The 20259-nt window shown below is 35.2% G+C and overlaps 2 protein-coding genes across 2 annotated transcripts; both read left to right on the forward strand.

Annotated features, from left to right (window-relative positions):
- The first annotated feature begins 9260 nt into the window (after positions 1–9260).
- On the forward strand, positions 9261–14371 carry LOC137811377 (phospholipase D beta 1-like). The gene is made up of 10 exons (XM_068613082.1): positions 9261–10532; positions 10618–10734; positions 10930–11124; positions 11236–11484; positions 11611–11679; positions 11755–11902; positions 12314–12462; positions 12876–13043; positions 13147–13344; positions 13823–14371. Exons 1-10 carry the CDS (start codon positions 9567–9569, stop codon positions 14114–14116), a joined length of 2553 nt encoding a protein of 850 aa, XP_068469183.1. The 5' UTR covers positions 9261–9566; the 3' UTR covers positions 14117–14371.
- A 3111-nt stretch (positions 14372–17482) lies between these two features.
- Positions 17483–19046, forward strand: LOC137811380 (bifunctional dTDP-4-dehydrorhamnose 3,5-epimerase/dTDP-4-dehydrorhamnose reductase-like). The gene is made up of 2 exons (XM_068613085.1): positions 17483–18237; positions 18349–19046. Exons 1-2 carry the CDS (start codon positions 17791–17793, stop codon positions 18811–18813), a joined length of 912 nt encoding a protein of 303 aa, XP_068469186.1. The 5' UTR covers positions 17483–17790; the 3' UTR covers positions 18814–19046.
- Positions 19047–20259: the final 1213 nt, after the last annotated feature.

Below are 20259 nucleotides of genomic sequence, written 5' to 3' on the forward strand. Positions count from 1 at the left end.
GTAGTATGAAGAAGTAATCCACGGTCCGAATGGAAAATTTTGCAGGTATAATTTTGAATCAACATAACTAATCATTTCTCTTGGAGTTGCCCTAAACTTAAAAGATTGGTTTTAAGTTCTGGTACGTAATATACATCTGCGATGATATTGAGATGCCATTGATACAAACTCGAATGTCCCCCTTTGCTGCTAGTGCCATAGTGGTGTCATTGCCAAGTTTGACAGTCTTGCACAAACCTTGTTCGTGTATCTTGGTAAACCACTATTTATTTCCAGTCATATGATTACTACAACCAGAACCAAGAAACCAATTTTCTTGCTTTGTAGATAGATTTGTTGCTTCATATGGTACCAATAGTACTTCCTCCTCTACCTCTGATGAGTCCTCATACATTGCATAATGCGCTTGCTTTTCCTCTCGTAGGCACTCGTATTGGATGTATCCTAGTTTGTGACAACAAAAACATTCTATTCAGTAATTGTCTTCCGCGACCACGACCACCACCTCCTCGACTGTGTTCATGACCTATTTCTGATATGTTATCATGAGTAATTTTCAACACTTGTTCATCAGATTGAGAGTCCTGCATTCACTGCTCATGAACCAGTAAGCTTCCATGAAGTTCATCAAGACTTAGCTAACTCAAATCATTGGATTCCTCTATTGAACATACAACATAGTTGAACTTTGGGGTGAGTGATCTGAGTATTTTACTAACCACGGTACTTGAGTCCATCATCTCTCCATTCAACTTCATCTTGTTGACAGTACTAAGAGTGTGTCCCAGATATTGATCAATGGTTTCCGCATCTTTCATGGTGAGTAATTTAAACTCATCTCTCAAGGCTTGGAGTTGAGCTCACTTGACCCTGGTTGAACCTTGATATTTTTGTTGCATGGATTGCCAAATCATCTTGGACGTACTTGTGTCCAAAATGGTTTCTAAGATCTCCCTGTCAGTGGCCTGAAATAAGTAATTTTTTACCTTCAAATCTTTTAACATAGCCTCAGTTAAAACTTTTCATTGAGCCTCAGTAGCGGGAACCGAATAGAGGTATCCCATCTTCAATAATCTGCCACATCTCCTTGCTAGGTAAGAAATGTTCCATGGTCATGGACCAAAACTCATAATGACCATCAAATTTCGAGATGGCAGGTTGAACAAATTTCTTTGACCCAGACATCCTTCTTCCCTCTGCTTATGCACTCACACTGTCTCCCAAACCCTACACTCCTTTCACTCGCATTCTCACCTTAACAGGCCCCTTACAAGGCTCTGATACCAATTGTTATAAAACTTAAAATACACCTTGTGTATATCTGTTTGAAAGTGGAGAATACTGCTTTTATTCAATTAGAGCAATCAGACTTTTATAAACCCTTTATATGAAAACTGTTGAAAACTAATTCTAGTATATGGCTACAAAGTAGGACACGTACACCTATGCACACCTAAAGAATAACTAACTGCTAAACTAGTTCAACCTTGAAAAATAGGGCTTTATTTAATTAAAATGCAAAAATAAGCTAACAGTACAAAATACATAGAGTTATGGGAAATGGAGCCTATCAGTTGGAAACCTTAGACGGTGGAATCATCCCACGGACTTGGAATGCTTCAAATCTAAAGTTTTACTTTAGTTAATTGTTTAATGTTTTCCATCCAAAAATACTTGTGTAATAACAGTTCGACATTTTTTCCCTTGATTTTTTTGAAATTTTTCTCAAGGGTTTTTAATGAGGTCGTTCTTATCCTAATAAAGTTGTTGGTTTTCCAAATTTTGATTGATATCTTAATAAACCCAGAGTTTTAAATTTGGTTGTCTCCATGCGGACATGAAAAGTCTGTGATCAACAACAACCCGAAGTTTTAAATATGGTTGCCATCACCACGAACCTGAGTAGTTCGGTCAGAAAAAACTCGGAGTTTTAAATCTGGTTGTCTCCATGCAGACATGAGAAGTCCATGATCAACAACAACGCAAAGTTTTAAATCTATTGTCATCACCGCGAACCTGAGTAGTTCGGTCAGAAACAACTCAGAGTTTTAAATCTACTTGTGTACATGTGGACATGAGAAGTTTGTGATCAACATCAACCCAGAGTTTTAAATTTGGTTGCCATCACCCTGAACTTGAGTAGTTCGATCGGAAACAACTCAGTTTTAAGTCAGGGTCAAGCACGACTGGCCTACGATAAATAGCAACCCAGAGTTTTAAATATGGTTTTCATTGATTCGAATCCGACAATTCCAGTATCAAGAACAACTTAGGATTTAAATCATGGTGCCTCCATCCTAACGGAAACGCGAGCTCGATCGACTAGCTGTACCCATTCAGGCCTGATCTCGTCCCACTGGGACAGACGCAACGCGACAACTAGTCGGTCGGAAGGCGACTAGACAAAGGTAATTTCTTGCGCAAATTTTCCCCTAAAAAATTTTCTATCAAGGTTTTCTTATCGCACCTAAACAAGTTCCCCCAAATCAAAGCGTATAAGTTCAGGATATAGCCAAGTAGATAAACAAAAAGAAAAAGTGTTCAAGTGAAGGTCATGAAATTAAAGCGTAAACGTTCATAACATAGTGATGAGAATAAAAAAGATGTTGTTAATAGGAAGAATGGACAAGGGCCAAATCATTTAAAGTTCTTCTTATTAGTCTTTTCAAAAGATGAGGCCCAAGCCGAAAGTCCAAGCCCAAGTCCAAACCATGAGGGGCAAGGCCAAGCATTAAATAAAAGAGCATCATTTGAATTAATTTTGTATAGTTGTAGGAGGTGTGAATATTAAATAAAAAGTGTGAATAGTTAGGGGGGTGTAGACGCATTTTAGGAGGTGCTGAAAATAGGAAGTGGATCACACTTACTTCATGACTAGGTGGCACCAATTTGCATTTGAATTTGGAGGGAACTTTGAGTTTCATTTGTGTTTCATTTCAGCCCCCTTATATTATAAATAGAGAGGTTAGGCTCTTGTAAATTCAGATTTGGATAATTGATATAGAGAAACTCTACTCATTTTGAGAGAGCCTTTTGTGAGATTTTGATCTCCTTAGCATAGTCTCATCTTGTGAGCTTTTGGAGAGCTTCAAGTGGCGACTTCCTTCACTCATCTTGGGACTCCATCACCAAGTGGCGTGATCATTCTCCTAATCCATTCCAGCCGGACTTCAACCATCTAAGTTCCATTCCTTTTCATCTCATTTGTTGTTTTCATTCGGTAGTTTCAGCTTTTATGTCTTGTTCATCAATTTGTACCGTTTAGTTTGGTTCTTGTGTTGTTCTTAAGTTTCTAATCGGTTCATTGTGTTCTTTGGATGATTTTAATCGGTAGATATGTTTCATCTTTCAATTTTGTCCAGTTTTAGTTAATTACATATTTCAATTGTGTTTCTATTTGTGTTCTTGATTTGTTCTTGCTTTCCTTTCAATTCCGCCAAGGTTTGTGAAAAGGACATGACACTCATTGTTCAATGAGTTTGGCTTCTCTCTTGGATGGCATTATCCTCCATTGAGATGACCTTAAGCCTCCTTAAAGTGTTGTTTCTTGTTAAGTGTCAATCCAACTCATATCACATAGCCATGAAACCAAACAAAAGAAAAGTGTTCTAGTGAAGGTCAAAAATAAGTTTACAAAGCCCACAAATAATAAACCTCTATAAATTAGAGAAAATGTCTAGGGAAACGCAAAATAGACCACCATGGACTCACAAGTCCTTCACCAGCTTGCCATCCACCACGACATGACAAGGATTCACGTCAGAAAAATCTATCTCGAGATGAATAAGGCATGTCTGCTCTATCATAGCCTCAAACTTAACAACGTACAAATTTTTTATGTCGTTCTTCATGGCTTCAAAGTTGCTCGCCCATTCGGCCTCCCGACGGGAAATCTTCCCCTTCAGCTCTCTTATCTCTTCCTCTCGTGCCTTCACATCCCTTTTTCCAGTAGGTGGATCTGAATGAACAAGTATGCCTTCTCTTGGGTCCAACATCTTTCCTCCGACCGAAGGCGGTAAATCTTAACAACCTCGACCTGAAGATGATTGATCTCACTTTGGAGTTCGCCGATGCGACATTGTAACTCGTTGATTTTCTAGAGGTTCTTCTGAGTCTTCACGTTGGCCATACTGACCAACGTATTATCCCGACTCGGTAATCCTTCGACGTTGCTGCATAAGGCATCAACCTCCACATCCTGAAATTCGAAGGAGGAATCCCAAAAGTTGTTCCTCATCCAAGAGCCAGACGTAGGTCCTCAATTCTCCACCATGATTAGTTCTACGTCTAGAGCTCGGTCGTTCGATCAGGAATGTGCCAACGATGTCGGCTACTCTACTCTCCTTCTCTTCGTATTCAGGTCCGAGGTCGTGCGCTTGACCTCTTCCGAGTGAACAAGAAAAGGGCTCAGACCACTCTTATTAGCAACGAGGGAGGGTTTAGGAGCCCTGATCTCCTTCAACTGGCGAGCTAGTTCAACCTTGGAAAGGGTAGAAGCCATTTATTTCTCTGCAAACAAAGGAAACAAGAAACATGTGTTAATATCAGATCCGGGGACACCAGTAACATACCAATATGCGCAAATCGAACCTAAAGTATTAAAGTAACCAAGTCTCGAAAAAATGGGCTAGGATAAAGAAGTTATACCAATGTATTTCTTAAGATTGGAAGCTCGGTACTCGCGCTTCAGTATTTTGGGGATTTCAAAAATCACATCCAAGTTTTGGAGGAAATCGCAAACACTTTGCTCATAAGGGTTGAGGTCTTCCATACAGCGTGCAGGGTGTGTTTTCGGTTTGGGTGCCTAATACAAGGGAAAACCCTCTAACAAGGTCGGACATCCGGCCGAAGGACGAATCTTAACGAAACAGCCCTTAAAATTCTTGTAGGAAGACTGAAAGAGGGTTAATAAACCCCTCCCACTAACATTGTTAAGGGAAGCCCACAACTGCCTAGAGGAAACCTTGAGTTCAAAGAAGAAAAAGAAGATATTCAAAGTCAGTGACAAGCCGAGTGTGTTAAGAATAATTTGAAACACGTGTAAAGAAACCTAGTTGTTCAGATGTAGCTGAGCGGGAGAGACGTTTAACTCGGTCAAAAACTTCTTCTCAAATAAATCAATGGGAAGACGCAATCCTAACTTAATAAAGCAAGTATCATACTCAAAACAAAAGGGTCCGTAGGGATCGCCGAATTCATCGTTACACACAGGCTCTGTTTCACCATAAACGAACGTTTTAATCAAGCTCTCATCGGTCTTGCTTAAACAACATGACTCACACAAACCCTCAAGTCTTGAAGGGGTTGTGTATATGGAAACCTATTTCAAGAGGTCCTTTTTGGCCTAGGGGAACAAGGCAGTATAGTTCATATTTCCAAAAAACAAATGTAGAATAGAACGTAAACCAAATGCAGGGGAAAACAACAAGGAAGGAGGCCTAAGCAAACCAAAAGCCATGATAGAAAACACTACAGGGATGAGATTTAGAGCGTACCTAAGAGGATGGCCAAACAAAACTAGGAGGAAGCCAAAGAGTGAGAAAAGTATGCACGGAGCAAGGGTGCCAGAACGTGAAACGAATGAAGGAGAAGGAGAGCATTTTTCAAAGTTAATGAGAAACAGTAGGAGAAGATCAATCGTTGACCTATAAGCGATTGACATGTGTCCAAGGGCATTAAATGACTAACTCACGTCTTTCAGAAGTGACAACCTCGAGAAGACAACCCGTGTACTCTGTACTTCAAAAGGCAAGTTTTCCCGCCCAACGTTACCTCAGTCGGAATCCGAGAAAGCTGCTAAAAACTGGGTTCCCATGCAAGCTCGTTAAGAAAGCCGAGCATGTTCTTCAAAGTCAAAGCATTCCTTTTCGACTTCCTAGCTCGGCCTAAAATCGAAGATTCTTATGCACTCTCGAACGTTAACCAGGTGCAGTTGCCCGACCTCTCGAGAGCTACTCTAAGATCGTAACCAGGCCGACCTCTCTTACCCAAAGAAAGGGCCACATTTTCGAAGGCACAACATCGTAGCCAAAAGCCTTTTCGCCTCATGGGCTCGACTCTAGGCTGGGGGGCTCTGTATCGTCCCGCACTTGCTAGGAATAAGGTCGATAAGACCAATCGATCTGGGAGCCTGATGAGGTCGACCGACCTGGCCCAAAATGCGTTAGAGTGGGTCTAAAGCCCATTTCATTGGTCTGGTACGAATAATATCAGGAAAAGACGTTCACACCACAACGTAATCCCCAATAATATCACATGGGATCTTTGCGCAATATGTAGGATTATATCACTTAAATGCTCTGATTTTACTTACACAATATCCTATATTATGTCACATAAATGTTCTGATTTTATTACAAAATATTTCGATTTATATAGATCATATTCGGATTTTAGGGAAGGATATTTTAATATGCCACATTAAGACTTGGAAAAACCAGGGTTAAAGATCTAAGTCCATGAAGGCGTATAAATACACGACCACTCATAGGAAGTAATCTCAATTCGCATCTTTGCACTATAGTCACTACATACACAACATTTTGTGCTCTTACTGACTTAAGTATCGGAGTGTCTTCTGCAGGTGGAGTTCCCCTTTGTCCTTAGGGAGCTCATTCACAGAACTTAAAGTGAGACCATCCGGAGTTCACCCAAAGTCCGACCAAACTTGAATCGGTGAGAACAATTTTAATTAAAACGTATTTTATAGTTACGATTAAAAATAAGAAATTTAAATTTAAAAATGATTAAAGTATATGGATACCAAAGTTATAGAAGGATTCTAATATTAATTGTGTTTTTCTAATTCTTAGTTGTTTCTCTTTATAGAGGAGAATAACTTTTATTTTGTCTTTGTCTGTTATGATTCTAGTGTTTATTGATTGATTCTTTTCTCTCTTTAGCTAGTCCTAGAACGAGTGTACTTGTATATATTTAGACTAGTTTTGATCTCAATGAGATATATTAGAGATATTCATTCTCATATCCTTTACCTTCCTTTTTACTGTTTTGTTCATCTTTGTTCTATTTTATAATATGGTATTAGAGTCTGGTTCAAGCCTATCCTAGCAAGTGTTTGTTGGGTTTATTAGGTCAACCGCTATCGGACCGTTATCTAATCACCCATAATATATTATCCCACGCACGAGCTATCACTCTCAGCACGAGACGGGTGTTGGAGATCTCACATCGACTAAAGCATTTTATTGTATATAAGTGGGTGCAAACCTCACCTCATAAACCGGTTTTATGAAGTTGAGTTAGGCTTAAAAAAAATTTATAACTTTATTCAGTTTATATTTTAATTTTAAATTAAAACTTTTTGAGTGGCTGATATTGGAATTTGAAATAGTGAAAGAAACTCTTAAAACGACTCTTTCTTTAAAAAAAATCCTCTTTTAAAAGTTTTATTTAATATATTTTTTAATATATGTTTGTTTTAGCTGTTATATAAGCTTTTTAAAATAAATCGAAGAAAATGTTTAGCCTTTCAAAATTAAGTATCGCATTCACACTTGGTGTTAGTTATTAAAGTATCGTTGTTTAAAAATTGATTTTGGAGGCAACAAAGGCAACCGAACCCAAAGCTTGATTTGATTTGCTATTACATGCATTCTTTTTCTCTTCTAATTTTTTTTTTTTTTTTTATCTCTTTTATACTTATGAGAATTTAATATCAACAAAGATTTTTTTTTTTCTTGACAGCACTTTTACGCCACACATACAATTTGTAGGGTCGATGGGTTTTAATGAAAAGTCCACCGTTGAATGTTGTCGTGTAGGAACTGGGTCTCAATTGGTTTAACTCATCATTTGTTCTTTTTGTTATACTTTCTTGGCAAATTCTTCCTCACTTCGATTGCTACTTCTTACAACTTCATATCATTTTTAAATATTAAATATATTTTTTTTAAATGAATATCGGATTTATCAATTCCATATTTATCTTAAAAAATATATTGGTGATTGAAATTAAATATGAAGAAAAAAAGTGCAAAATATTGAGTAGATGATAGTGTCTAGAGTTAGTAGTAGGAGTGAGAAGAATATAAATAAGCATGTTGATATTCTTATTAATGAAGCCAGGAATAGGAAGCAAATGAATATGGTTAACCATGTATTTTAAGTAATTAAGTTTGAACTATTTTCTCTAGAACCGTTTTGATCCATATTTCACATTGTCGGAGTGTAAAGTGTTTGTGTGTTTGTTTTGAACTTCTGGCTATACAACATCTCTTTTCATTATATAAGAAGGATGATGATATTTTGACACTCTACCTCACCTTACACTCACAACAAAATATTAATATTTGTAATAAAAAAAAATTAAAAAAAATCTCCTTAATAAAAATATAAGTAAAATGTAAAATATTAAAAATAATTTTTAAAATTAAAAAAATTATAAATGATTAAAATATTAATATTTATTGAGGTGTAGGGTGGAGCATCGGTTGTCAAAAAATCATTTTTCATATAAAAATAATCTTTAGTCATTATTAGGTGACAAAATGAATATTTTTTAAAATGAATATTGGGTTGGTTAATCCGGAATTGTCTATGAGAATCTATAATTCGATTTGTAAATTTAAAACACCAACTGGATTATACAATCTGATATACATCCTTAATCCGGTTTGAAGTTCTAGATATTTAAAAATAAGAGGATACATTTAATATTTAAAAAATATATGAAGGTGAAGAACCAATGATAATGCAGTGAGAATTTGAGAATTTGCCTACTTTCTTTTGCAAGGAATAACAAAGCTCATTTCTTTTCTTTTTCCTAAAATAGTTTTAGTATTTGGTAAAATAAAAATGGCAGGTCTAAATTAACATTTTTATATTTTCCATCTAGCATCATGTCATATAATAATATATTTTATTTGGTAAGGAATTGATACAGGGAACAGCGTTGCACGATCAATTTTAAAAACTTTTACTGAATATAGAAATTAAATTTAGATGGCATTCCTGAATCTGGGATTCATTTTGAATTGGGATCAGTAGCAGCAGTTGCATAGGAAAATCCATCTCTCACTATCCTGCCAGTGGCTGCTACTGGCTCTGTCTCTGACCCCTTCAACCTACAACTTCAACCAACTTGATGTTTTATATAAACATTAATTAACACTGCATTCATCACCTTCTCTTCTCTTCACTTCATTTTTTATTAAAATAGTAAACTTTCTAAACTTATATGTGTAAGAACTAAGAAGTTGAATTTAAGCATTATAAACATCCTCCTGGGTATGCATCTATTTATATATTTTAAGATCTCCAACTTACTATGAGGTTGAGGATGATAATTAGTAAATGTTTATGGATAATCCCATAACCATTTAACAACAAATAACCTTAAATATCTACAAAAGTAACATTTTTCTTCCAAAAACCCAGTCAAAATTGAAACACTCCTTTTGTATCACAAGTGGGTCAACTTCAATTCCAGTCTTCTCCCTCGTGCTCACCCCCCACGTTACGTTTCTTAAATCCATCACCAAACCATTTTTCTTTCACAAAGTCTTCCACATTCCAAAACGACTCACTTCTAACTAGTTCCTACATTAATGGCTCATTTGGTTTACGGTGAAACTCCATCTTTTGGAGCTTCACACCATGGACAGGCTCAGCAAACTATTTCGTTTCCAACCACTGCAACTTCCTTAAAGATTCTGCTCTTACATGGCAACTTGGAAATATGGGTCAACGAGGCCAGAAACCTTCCCAACATGGACATGTTTCACAAGAAAACGGGAGAAATGGTTTCCATGTTGTCCCGAAGACTTGGCGGCAAAATCGAAGGCGTCATGTCCAAAACTGGAACCAGTGATCCCTATGTTACAGTGTCTGTGGCGGATGCTGTGATTGCCAGAACTTTTGTCATCAGAAACATGGAGAACCCCGTTTGGACGCAGCGTTTCAATGTCCCCGTTGCCCACCTTGCTTCTGAAGTCCACTTCGTTGTAAAGGACAGTGATATCGTGGGTTCCCAGATTATTGGAGCAGTGGGTATTCCAGTGGAAGCGTTATGTAGTGGCGCAAGAGTTGATGGCTTTTTCCCCATCATTAGTACTAATGGAAAACCATGTAAAGGTGGAGCAATGTTGAGTTTATCCATTCAGTACACCCCTGTTGAAAAGGTGCCTCTTTATAGCCATGGAGTAGGTGCTGGTCCTGATTATCAAGGGGTACCTGACACATACTTTCCCCTTAGGAAAGGTGGAAAAGTTACACTTTATCAAGATGCTCATGTTCATGAAGGGTGCCTTCCCAGTTTGAAGGTGGATGGGGATGTGAATTATAAGCATGAAAGTTGTTGGCACCACATCTTTGATGCAATAAGTAAGGCTCAACGATTGGTTTACATTGTTGGGTGGTCTGTGTACTACAATGTTAGTCTCATTCGGGATATGGGTGATGGAAAGGCTCACACTTTAGGTGACCTTCTCAAAGCTAAATCACGGGAAGGTGTGAGAGTGTTGCTCCTTGTGTGGGATGATCCCACTTCTAGAAGCATTCTTGGATACAATACGGTAATCAATTCTAAATGATTGTTTTGGCCAATATTCACTTGACTACTTTTGAATCATATAGTATGTGACTTTGTAAGATATGCAGGTTGGACATATGAAAACCCACGATGAGGACACTCACCAGTTTTTCAAGCACTCTTCGGTACAGGTGCTTCTGTGCAAACGAGCTGGTGGAAAGGGACATAGCTTTCTCAAAACGCAGGTATTAGAAATACCAAAAGTTTTAATAATGTTTATATTCCTGGTTTATGCTTTTTTTTTGTGCATCTTTTGTTATAAGTTAGATGGGGGAAACTTAGATGCTCACAAGTGTATGCATATTTATTCCATGTAACGGTTCTAGTATACTGTAATTGTATTTAAACAAGAGTTTTTTTGCTTTATACTTAATTGTTAGGAAGCTGGAACAATCTATAGCCATCATCAGAAGACAGTGATTGTAGATGCTGACGCAGATCACAATAAAAGAAAGATAGTAGCTTTCATCGGAGGTCTTGATTTATGTGCGGGTCGATATGATACCCCAAACCATTCCCTTTTTAGGACTTTGCAGACAACACACAAAAATGACTATTATAATAATAACTTTGAGGTAAATCTTCCTTTTCCTTTAATGATTGAGCATACAGAATCAATTTCAAAATTCATAATCATTATATTGTCATCTACGTTGTGATTGTTTCATCTGTATAATAACAAACAGGGACCTATCACTGACTGTCCAAGACAACCGTGGCATGATTTGCATTCCAAAGTTGATGGTCCAGCAGCATATGACATCCTCACCAATTTCGAGGAGCGTTGGTTGAAGGCTTTAAAAATGCATAGATTGCGAACGATGAAAAGTTCGCTTGATGATTCATTGCTTAAAATTGATAGAATCGATGACATTGTTGGCATTGATAAAGTTTCCTGCCAAAATGAAGATGACCAGGAGATTTGGCATACCCAGGTATATTATCGATTGTGTTGGAAAATATGAATGATTCGTGTTCCTATTTCTAACAGAATTCTTATTCCCTCTGGGAAACTTGTTCAAATTAGTGTGAGATTATCATTTGCATTGTTCTAATTGAAGGTCTTCCGATCAATTGATTCCAATTCTGTGAAAGGATTTCCAAAGCAATCACAAGATGCTATAAGAAGGGTGAAGTTACTTCCTACTGAATTTTAACTTTTTCTTGTGAAGGAAAATGCTAACTCTGTTTTCTTGATCGAACAGAACTTGGTTTGTGGAAAGAATGTGCTAATAGACATGAGCATACATTCAGCTTATGTCAAGGCAATTCGAGCAGCCCAAAAGTTCATCTATATTGAGAACCAATACTTTCTTGGCTCATCATATAATTGGGATTCTTACATAAACCTTGGTGAGTATTGAAGTTAAAAAATCTTGTTACAGAAATTACCCACTGTTGACGATTATGAAGTATGTCATGGGCTATTCTCATTCCAAATACCTTGTATTAAATTTTTTAGTTGATGTCATTGGCAAACTTATGAGGTTGTTTCTATTAATATAAGATGATGCGACTTGTAGAGTATTCTACATTGTTTTCACAAGGTGTAGGATCATTACATAGTAGTAAGGTGAGGAGCAAATGAAAAAGATGATCATTTAGAAAAGTTATTCTCCCTCTAATTAATTCTTTGGGTCCCAATACTAGTTCTCTGCATCGAGTTCTATTCCATTTTGGTGTACTTGTGACCAATTCTTCCTAAACTTCCCATGTTACGACAGGCAATTTGTTACATGATGGTTTTTTCCATTTTCAACACAGGTGCAAACAACTTAATTCCAATGGAAATTGCATTGAAAATAGCCAGCAAAATCAAACAGCATGAGAGATTCTCTGTGTATATTGTCATTCCTATGTGGCCTGAAGGAGTGCCTAAAAGTAAATTGACTCAGCGGATTCTCTTTTGGCAGGTGGGCTTCCTTTATCTTTACCTCTTAAAAGGGTAGTATATAAGACAAACCATTAAAACCTTTATTGGCTAGATCATGAAAATGGATTAGGAAGATTTGGTGTAAGAAAATTGGTCGCAAGCCAGAAGAAACTGCTGATTTTTCTGTGCTTCATAATGTCAAATGATCTTAATTCTTTGAAGCACAATATATATTTTGCATTGCTGAAAATGCTCATAATTTGCTGCCAAGATCTCATGACAATTGTATCACATTTTTCATTTAAAATGAGAAAGATCTTATGAAGTTTGTCTAGCAACAGTATATATATTGCCTTCAATTTAAAATAGCATGATGAAAAATCATGGAAAACATAATGTTACTATGGTTAAGTTGTGCGTTTGTCTCACATGCTCATGTTGATTTGTTGGCAGTTCAAAACCATGCAAATGATGTATGAAACGGTTTACAAGGCCTTACAGGAGACTGGGCTTGACAATCAGTATGAGCCACAGGACTACTTGAATTTCTTTTGCCTTGGTAATCGTGAGATCCCTGAAAACGAACATGTTACAAAAACTACTAGAGAAAACACACCTCAGGTTTTTTTACCTTCTTGAATAAACTTTATGATTGCTCCTTATCTGAATGTCTCATTGCCACCTAAACAAGTTTATCCTTCCTGTTTGCTCACTGGTAACCTAGGCACTCACTAAAAAGAACCGAAGATTCATGATTTATGTTCATTCAAAAGGAATGATAGTGGATGATGAATATGTGTTACTGGGGTCTGCAAACATTAACCAGAGATCCATGGAAGGCACTAGAGATACAGAGATAGCAATGGGAGCATATCAGCCTAATCATACTTGGGCAAAGAAGCAATCTAAACCTCGTGGACAGGCAAGATTTATAAACATACAAGTACTTTTTTAGACAAAAATTTGGAGAGAAAAGATTGAAGGCTGTGCTTATAATAATCAAATGATATAACCTACAAAGTAATGATACTCTAAAAATGAAAAAAAAATGATAATATTCAGACACGCCTCTAAAATGGTGTGTACATGTCGGACACACGTATCGGATACCAATACTTGTATGACACGTTTCGGTGAAATGTCAAATTCAAAAAATATTTGTTGAATATTTAATAATTCTTGCACAGTTCTAACACAATTTTAAAAAGAAGAAATACATTAATTTTTAAAAAATACTCACATTTATTGAATAAATTCTTTTGAACCAGAAACATACGTATCTCCATGTTTGTATTTGTATCGTATTAGTATCTGTGTCAGTGTTTATGCTACATATAATACTATCGAATTCAGATGCATAGTTATAGAAGGTCTAATGTTGTGTTTTGGTATGTTCTCAGGTGTATGGTTATAGAATGTCACTGTGGAGCGAACATATAGGAAGTGTGGAAGCATGTTTTGAGGAACCAGAGAGGCTTGAGTGTGTAAGGCGGATAAAGTCATTGAGTGAGTCTAACTGGAGACAGTATGCAGCAGATGAGGTAACTGAAATGAAAAGCCATTTATTAAAATATCCTCTTGAAGTTGATTCAAAGGGCAAGGTGAAGCCTCTTTCTGGCTGTGAGACATTCCCAGATGTTGGTGGGAACATAAGTGGCAGTTTCAAAGGACCCCAAGAAAATCTCACCATCTGATCAATCATTTCTGTCACTTCTCAAACTCACTGAATACTATAGTAGAATTCAGTAGCTTATTCATAGGGTTTTGATTCTTTTGAAAAAAACAAAATAAAGAGTATAAAGCTCTGTAATTATAATAACCTGCTGAGTTATTAGTTTACCTTAAGGTTGTCTTAAATACCAGTTCTCTATTTTTCAGCTCAATAAATCTCTTTTATTTTTGTAGTTATGTTGAAAAAATATGACGATGAAATGGATTTTTCTTTTGAAGTGATGATTCAAATTTATAGTGTGTACTATTCCTGAAATGAAAAAAAAATGATGGGATCAGATAAGTTATTGGATAAAGTAGTACTAAAATGGTAATAATAGAATGCTATTTTTTACATTTTCTAGTAAAAAAACGAGATTTTGATTTAATTTGTTGAAGGAATAATAATTAAAATTATGAGTTAAAAAATTGTAGTTATTGAAATTTTTACTTCTTTTTATGTATTTTTTTTTCTTTTCATTCATGTAGTTTTTCAAAGTTTTCTTTAAAATCAATTTTATTTCTTCTTGTAGTCTTAAATTTTTAATCACCTTTTTTTAATTATTTTCCCCTAATGGTACCAAAACTAATTCAATTGGTTGTATGCTGAAGAAAAAGAGGTTCTTAAATTATAGAATAAGAATAAGTAATGTGTAATAGTAACCTCTCCAAAAGAATAAAAAGAAGATAACGTATTAGAAATGTTTACGGGTACCTGCTATTTAAAATTATTTAAATTCTCTTATTATATATAAAGTAAGATATTTTAAAAAAAATATTTTAGGTGCAAACATATACTTTAAAATTATTTTTTATTTCCTTAAAATTATTTTAACAAATATCTACGACTATTTATGGATAACCACGTATCATCTATTTTGATTTAAGTATATATTTTATTGTATAATTTTAACTTGTTATTTTAGTAACTACTTTTACAAATAATTATTTCTTATTTGATACAATATCATCAATTTCGGCAGTTAATTTCGGCATATACATTATTATACAATTTTAATTTTACTATTTTAGTAACTACAATAATTATTTATTATTATTTTACATTGTATTTTCTCTAGTATCTGTAAAACTCATTATACCTTGTTAACAGATTATGGAGTATATATGGGTAGGTGACAGATAGATACTTTACGTCCTATTTGGTATTATCCTTAACTGTTTTGTTTTTTATAATATAAAAAATGACAAATCAATAAAAAATTATTAAGAAAATATGAAATTAAATATTTCATTTTTAAATTATTATAGAATATTTTTACAAACAAAATTATATATTTAAACTATCAAAAGCATATTTTTTTAGCTTTATATTTAATTATTTCCTTCCTACTTTTTTTTATTTCATTCGTAATCAAACAATCCATAAAACAAATTGGAACAGTTTCAGTACAATCTCACGTAAGTTTGTACTATTTACTAAAATATTACTTGATAGTTTATCAAAAGTAAAACATAATCTTTGAAGAGATACGCATTAATTTTTTTCCCAAAAAAGTGAATTAACTAGAGAGTCATTTGTTTTAATTATAACTTCATCCATTCATGTTAAAATTAGCATTTGAACCTGGTGTTTAGATTAATTGAATTAAAATAACTATATAAATTAGTTTAGTTATACATATAATTTATAATTGATTTTTTTTTCAAAATTGAACTAATTTAATTATTTCAACATCATTATTATTTCGCAATGGAAAGATGATAGAAAAATAATTTATTATTCTATTTCTTTTAATTTAAATTCATTCATTAATAATATAGTTATCAATTTTTTGTGGACAAATTGTATCCAACAAACTAATAGAAAAATGAAAGTTTTAATGTGAAAGAAAATGATGGGTTAGGGCAACTTTTTGACGAGATTAAAGGGTTGAGTCTTGTTTCGGATTTTGACGACACGTGGTTTTGGAAAGATGATGTGTCTCCTGATTTCTCGATTAAATCTGTTTATGGTGTATTAAGGGGACAAAGTGATGGGGTATTGTCAAGTTTGTACAAGTTTTTTTGGGGTTTAAGGCTTTGCCTGCGGTCCAGGTTCTGTCGTGGAGGGTGCTGGAAAACAAGATTGCTACTAAAGTCAACTTGGTACGATGCAGGCTGGTGGTTGACTGTATCGTTTGTTGTTTGGGTTCAATGTTCCTCGTGATTAGAGTATCGTCGGTTGCTCCCATTTATCCTATTGCTCATTTCACGCAGTTTTGTAATGCACTTAAGCCTTTCAACTTGGTCCTGAGAAGTGTGTGGATCTCGATGGTTAGAGAGATTTGGTGTCATATGAACAAGGTCATTTTTAAAGATGGCGTGGTGGATCATTCACAAATCTTCACTTTGCCTCAATTGAAGGCTTAGTCCTGGGTAACTTCTAAAATCTCCTCTGCTTGTTTTTCTTTTTCTGACTGGTGTCTTGCCCCTTTATCTTGTTTAAATTTGATATAAATGTTTTGTATCAGTTTAGGTTGGCAAGTATCTTTATTTTGATGGATGTTGTTTTTTAGGGTTGATGGGTTGGTTGTTGGTTTAGGTGGCTAAGGTTTGTTGTTCTTATGTTCCTTGATATGTTTGAAATGTGTTTTTACTGGGTATGTAGTGTTAAATTAATTTTGACTCTTTCCTTGTACTGGAATGGGGTCCGAGAAGATATGTTCTAATGTATAGGTATCTATAAGGGTTGAACCACTCCTAAAGTGATTCTTGTTATTCAATCTTATTGCTGATAAATAAACAGTAATCTTTTTATCATAAAAACCTAGAAGGCGTAATATTTTTTTCATAGCAATATAATTATTAATCTATTGGAAATACTATTAATGTTGAAATGAAAGTTTTTCAATAACTTACAATAGAACTAAAATTTTAACTCAGTTTAACTTACAATAGAAATAATTTTGTTCAATCTGATTAACTATTTTTTTTTTAATTCCGAGAGAGGATTCTCAAAATGGTAGATTAATAAAATGAAGCAATGAAAAAAAAAAGATAGCTGTTTAAGTTTGAACTTTGAAGATGATTTACCTCCATTTGGTCCCACTTTTAATTAGTATAATAAACAATGATGAAGATGATGAAGGGTGTTAAAAGATCATCTTCTATGTTGACAGAAGATTATGTGTGTTTGTTAGGGAGATGGGTGAGTTCTTGATAAGAAATGGATCGAAAGTGAGATTATTATGATTTGAGAAGACTCTCCATCGCAAATTTATAGGTTGCAGAAACATGTTTGCATCTATTTCACCATGACATGTACTTTCCTTTCTCTTTATTTCACCATTGCCAACAAAATGTGAACTAACAAATACCCACAACAAGGTTCAGGCAATGTATAACCTATAAACGGTAAGGAGCATGCTGTTATATATTATAATTATATCTTGCTAATCATTCTTAGAATTTAATAATAAAAAAAGATAATAAGTTATTTTCTTATTAACCATGTTTAACATATTAAATTTAAAAAATATTTAAAGTTGGTATCATTGGAGAAGGTGATATTATTACAATCACCGTCTTCTCCCAAAAAGACAGCAAAGAAAAAAAGAAGGGGAAATTGTGGAGTCCCTCCCTCTGTATAAAAGAGACTTATAGAAGAGAAGAAGAAGAAGAAGAAAAAGAAGAAGAAGAAAATTAAGAGAGAGAGAGGATGGGTGCAGAAGCAGATGGCGGCGAGAAGCAACTGAAATTTCTGATCTACGGCCGAACCGGTTGGATTGGTGGTTTCCTGGGTAAGCTGTGCGAAGAGCGAGGGATCCAATATGAGTACGGAAGCGGGAGATTGGAGAACCGGTTGTCCTTGGAGGCGGACATAACGGCGGTGAAGCCCAGCCACGTGTTCAACGCCGCCGGAGTGACCGGTAGGCCGAACGTGGACTGGTGCGAATCTCACAAGGCTGAAACCATCCGCACCAACGTGGTGGGCACTCTCACCCTGGCCGACGTCTGCCGTCAAAACAACCTCATTCTGATAAACTATGCCACCGGCTGCATCTTCGAGTACGACTCCTCCCACACCCTGGGATCCGGCCACGGCTTCAAGGAAGACGACACTCCCAACTTCACCGGATCCTTCTACTCCAAGACCAAGGCCATGGTAACTACTCATTCTCCAAAGTCTGCATAAGAGTTGAATTACTGATTCTATTTATTTATTTTGTATTGTTGATAAAAAAATTAAAACTTATGTGATGATGTGATGCCACAGGTGGAGGATCTGCTTGAGAACTACGACAACGTGTGCACGTTGCGTGTGAGGATGCCCATTTCCTCGGATTTGACGAACCCCCGCAACTTCATCACCAAGATCACTCGATACGACAAGGTTGTCGACATTCCGAACTCCATGAGCATACTGGACGAGCTCCTCCCGATCTCGCTGGAGATGGCGAAGAGGAATCTGACTGGGATCTGGAATTTCACGAACCCCGGCGTGGTAAGCCACAACGAGATTCTGGAGATGTACAGGGATTACGTGGATCCCAGCTTCAGGTGGAAGAACTTCACCCTGGAGGAGCAGGCTAAGGTGATTGTTGCTCCCAGAAGCAACAACGAGCTTGATGCCTCTAAGTTGAAGAAGGAGTTTCCTCACCTTCTTTCCATCAAGGACTCTCTTCTTAAGTACGTCTTTCACCCCAATCACCATAACCCTGCACTCCTTCAACCTTCTTAGTTTTCACATTTCTTTCAGATTCTCTGCTGTTCTTGCTGCATGCAGTTCTCAATCTTCTATTTCTTACACACCTCCTCCACCCTCTTTATCTCTTTCTTTCTATTTCCAATATTTCTATATTTTTTATCCTGTTATTTCACTCTCATTCACTATTTACACTTTCAATGTATTTGGATTCATTTACTAAGGACTTTCTTTTTATATTATTATTAAAACAATTTACTTTCAGTTTATGTTCTACATTTTTAAAAGATTCTTTCTTATTTTAATTTTATTATTTATTATGAATATATCAGGACTCTTATTATTATCACTAAAGACATGTTAGCAGTATCCAATCGTATCAGATTTGTCATGTTTTTATAATGAAAGCACGACTATTAAAATAAAAATAATAAACCATTTTTTTTTAAAAAGTAATTATTAAAATATTACGAGCAAGGATAAAATTGTAAAAAAAATGTCCACCTAAAAAAATTACGAAAATTAAATGGATTTAATGTAAACAGGATTGGATGAGAGTATGGTGGATCGATGTCAAAAGAAGTTCGAACAAAGTTTTATCTTCTGACTTAATTATTACAAACAAAGCTATCAATATCACAAAAGCTTGTAAACCATGTGTATAGAATTAATAGTGCTTTTGAAAGAAGTTTTATTTTAAGAAAATTTGGAACGGTTCTATTCAACAACAAAAAATAAGATTTGGAAGGGTTGATTCAACGCTTTACACAAGAAGAAGAAAAATCCCCAAATGTGAGGATCTAAGCGGGAAAGAATAGCTTATTCTTGATTGTTAATGACAGAATTTCAAGATTATTATGAAGATTTTTGTCGATAAAAGGATCTAGGAAAAATTTTCTAGAGGATTGCGAGATTTTAAATGAAGTTGCATTACACAACATTCGGTCTTATCCTAAGATAGCTTAAGGATGATAAACATTTGCTTTTTAAGAAGAAATTAGTAGAGAAAGGTAATAAAAAGTCATAAAGTAGCATTAACCTGGTTTAGACATGGCTAAAAATGTGAGAATATTTGGTAAAGTAATTTTGCGTGAACTGATAAGTTTTAGACCAATATATGGAAATCTAAGCTAGAGCTGATTGATGTGGATCTTTCTTCTCTCATTCAACTCTTCGAAAGATACTTTAATGCTCCAAAAAATCTCATGGCAAATTCTCGTCCACCTCCATTGGTTCTTCCATATAATTTTAAAATTCCAAAGATACCTATTTGTATTTGTATGTATCACATTGAACAATCTCTAACACCTTCTACACAATGGATTCTACACAATGGATTCAACAATCGAAAACTAAAATTAAATTTGTAATTATATATTGAATTTTACAATTCAATTTGTATATTGGATTGTCCAATTCAGTAGACAATCCCAAATAAGATTTTAGCTTCAAAATTATTCAATCAAATGTGTACATTTAATT

Source organism: Phaseolus vulgaris, chromosome 2, assembly GCF_000499845.2.
Source record: "Phaseolus vulgaris cultivar G19833 chromosome 2, P. vulgaris v2.0, whole genome shotgun sequence".
Taxonomy (NCBI): Eukaryota; Viridiplantae; Streptophyta; class Magnoliopsida; order Fabales; family Fabaceae; genus Phaseolus; species Phaseolus vulgaris.

Coding starts and splice junctions, on each gene's coding strand:
- LOC137811380 (XM_068613085.1), top strand. CDS start 17,791: ATGGGTGCAGAAGCAGATGGCGGCGAGAAGCAACTGAAATTTCTGATC. Junction 18,238..18,348: donor ACTCCAAGACCAAGGCCATG/GTAACTACTCAT, acceptor GTGATGCCACAG/GTGGAGGATCTGCTTGAGAA.
- LOC137811377 (XM_068613082.1), top strand. CDS start 9,567: ATGGCTCATTTGGTTTACGGTGAAACTCCATCTTTTGGAGCTTCACAC. Junction 10,533..10,617: donor GCATTCTTGGATACAATACG/GTAATCAATTCT, acceptor TAAGATATGCAG/GTTGGACATATGAAAACCCA. Junction 11,485..11,610: donor AGGAGATTTGGCATACCCAG/GTATATTATCGA, acceptor TTCTAATTGAAG/GTCTTCCGATCAATTGATTC.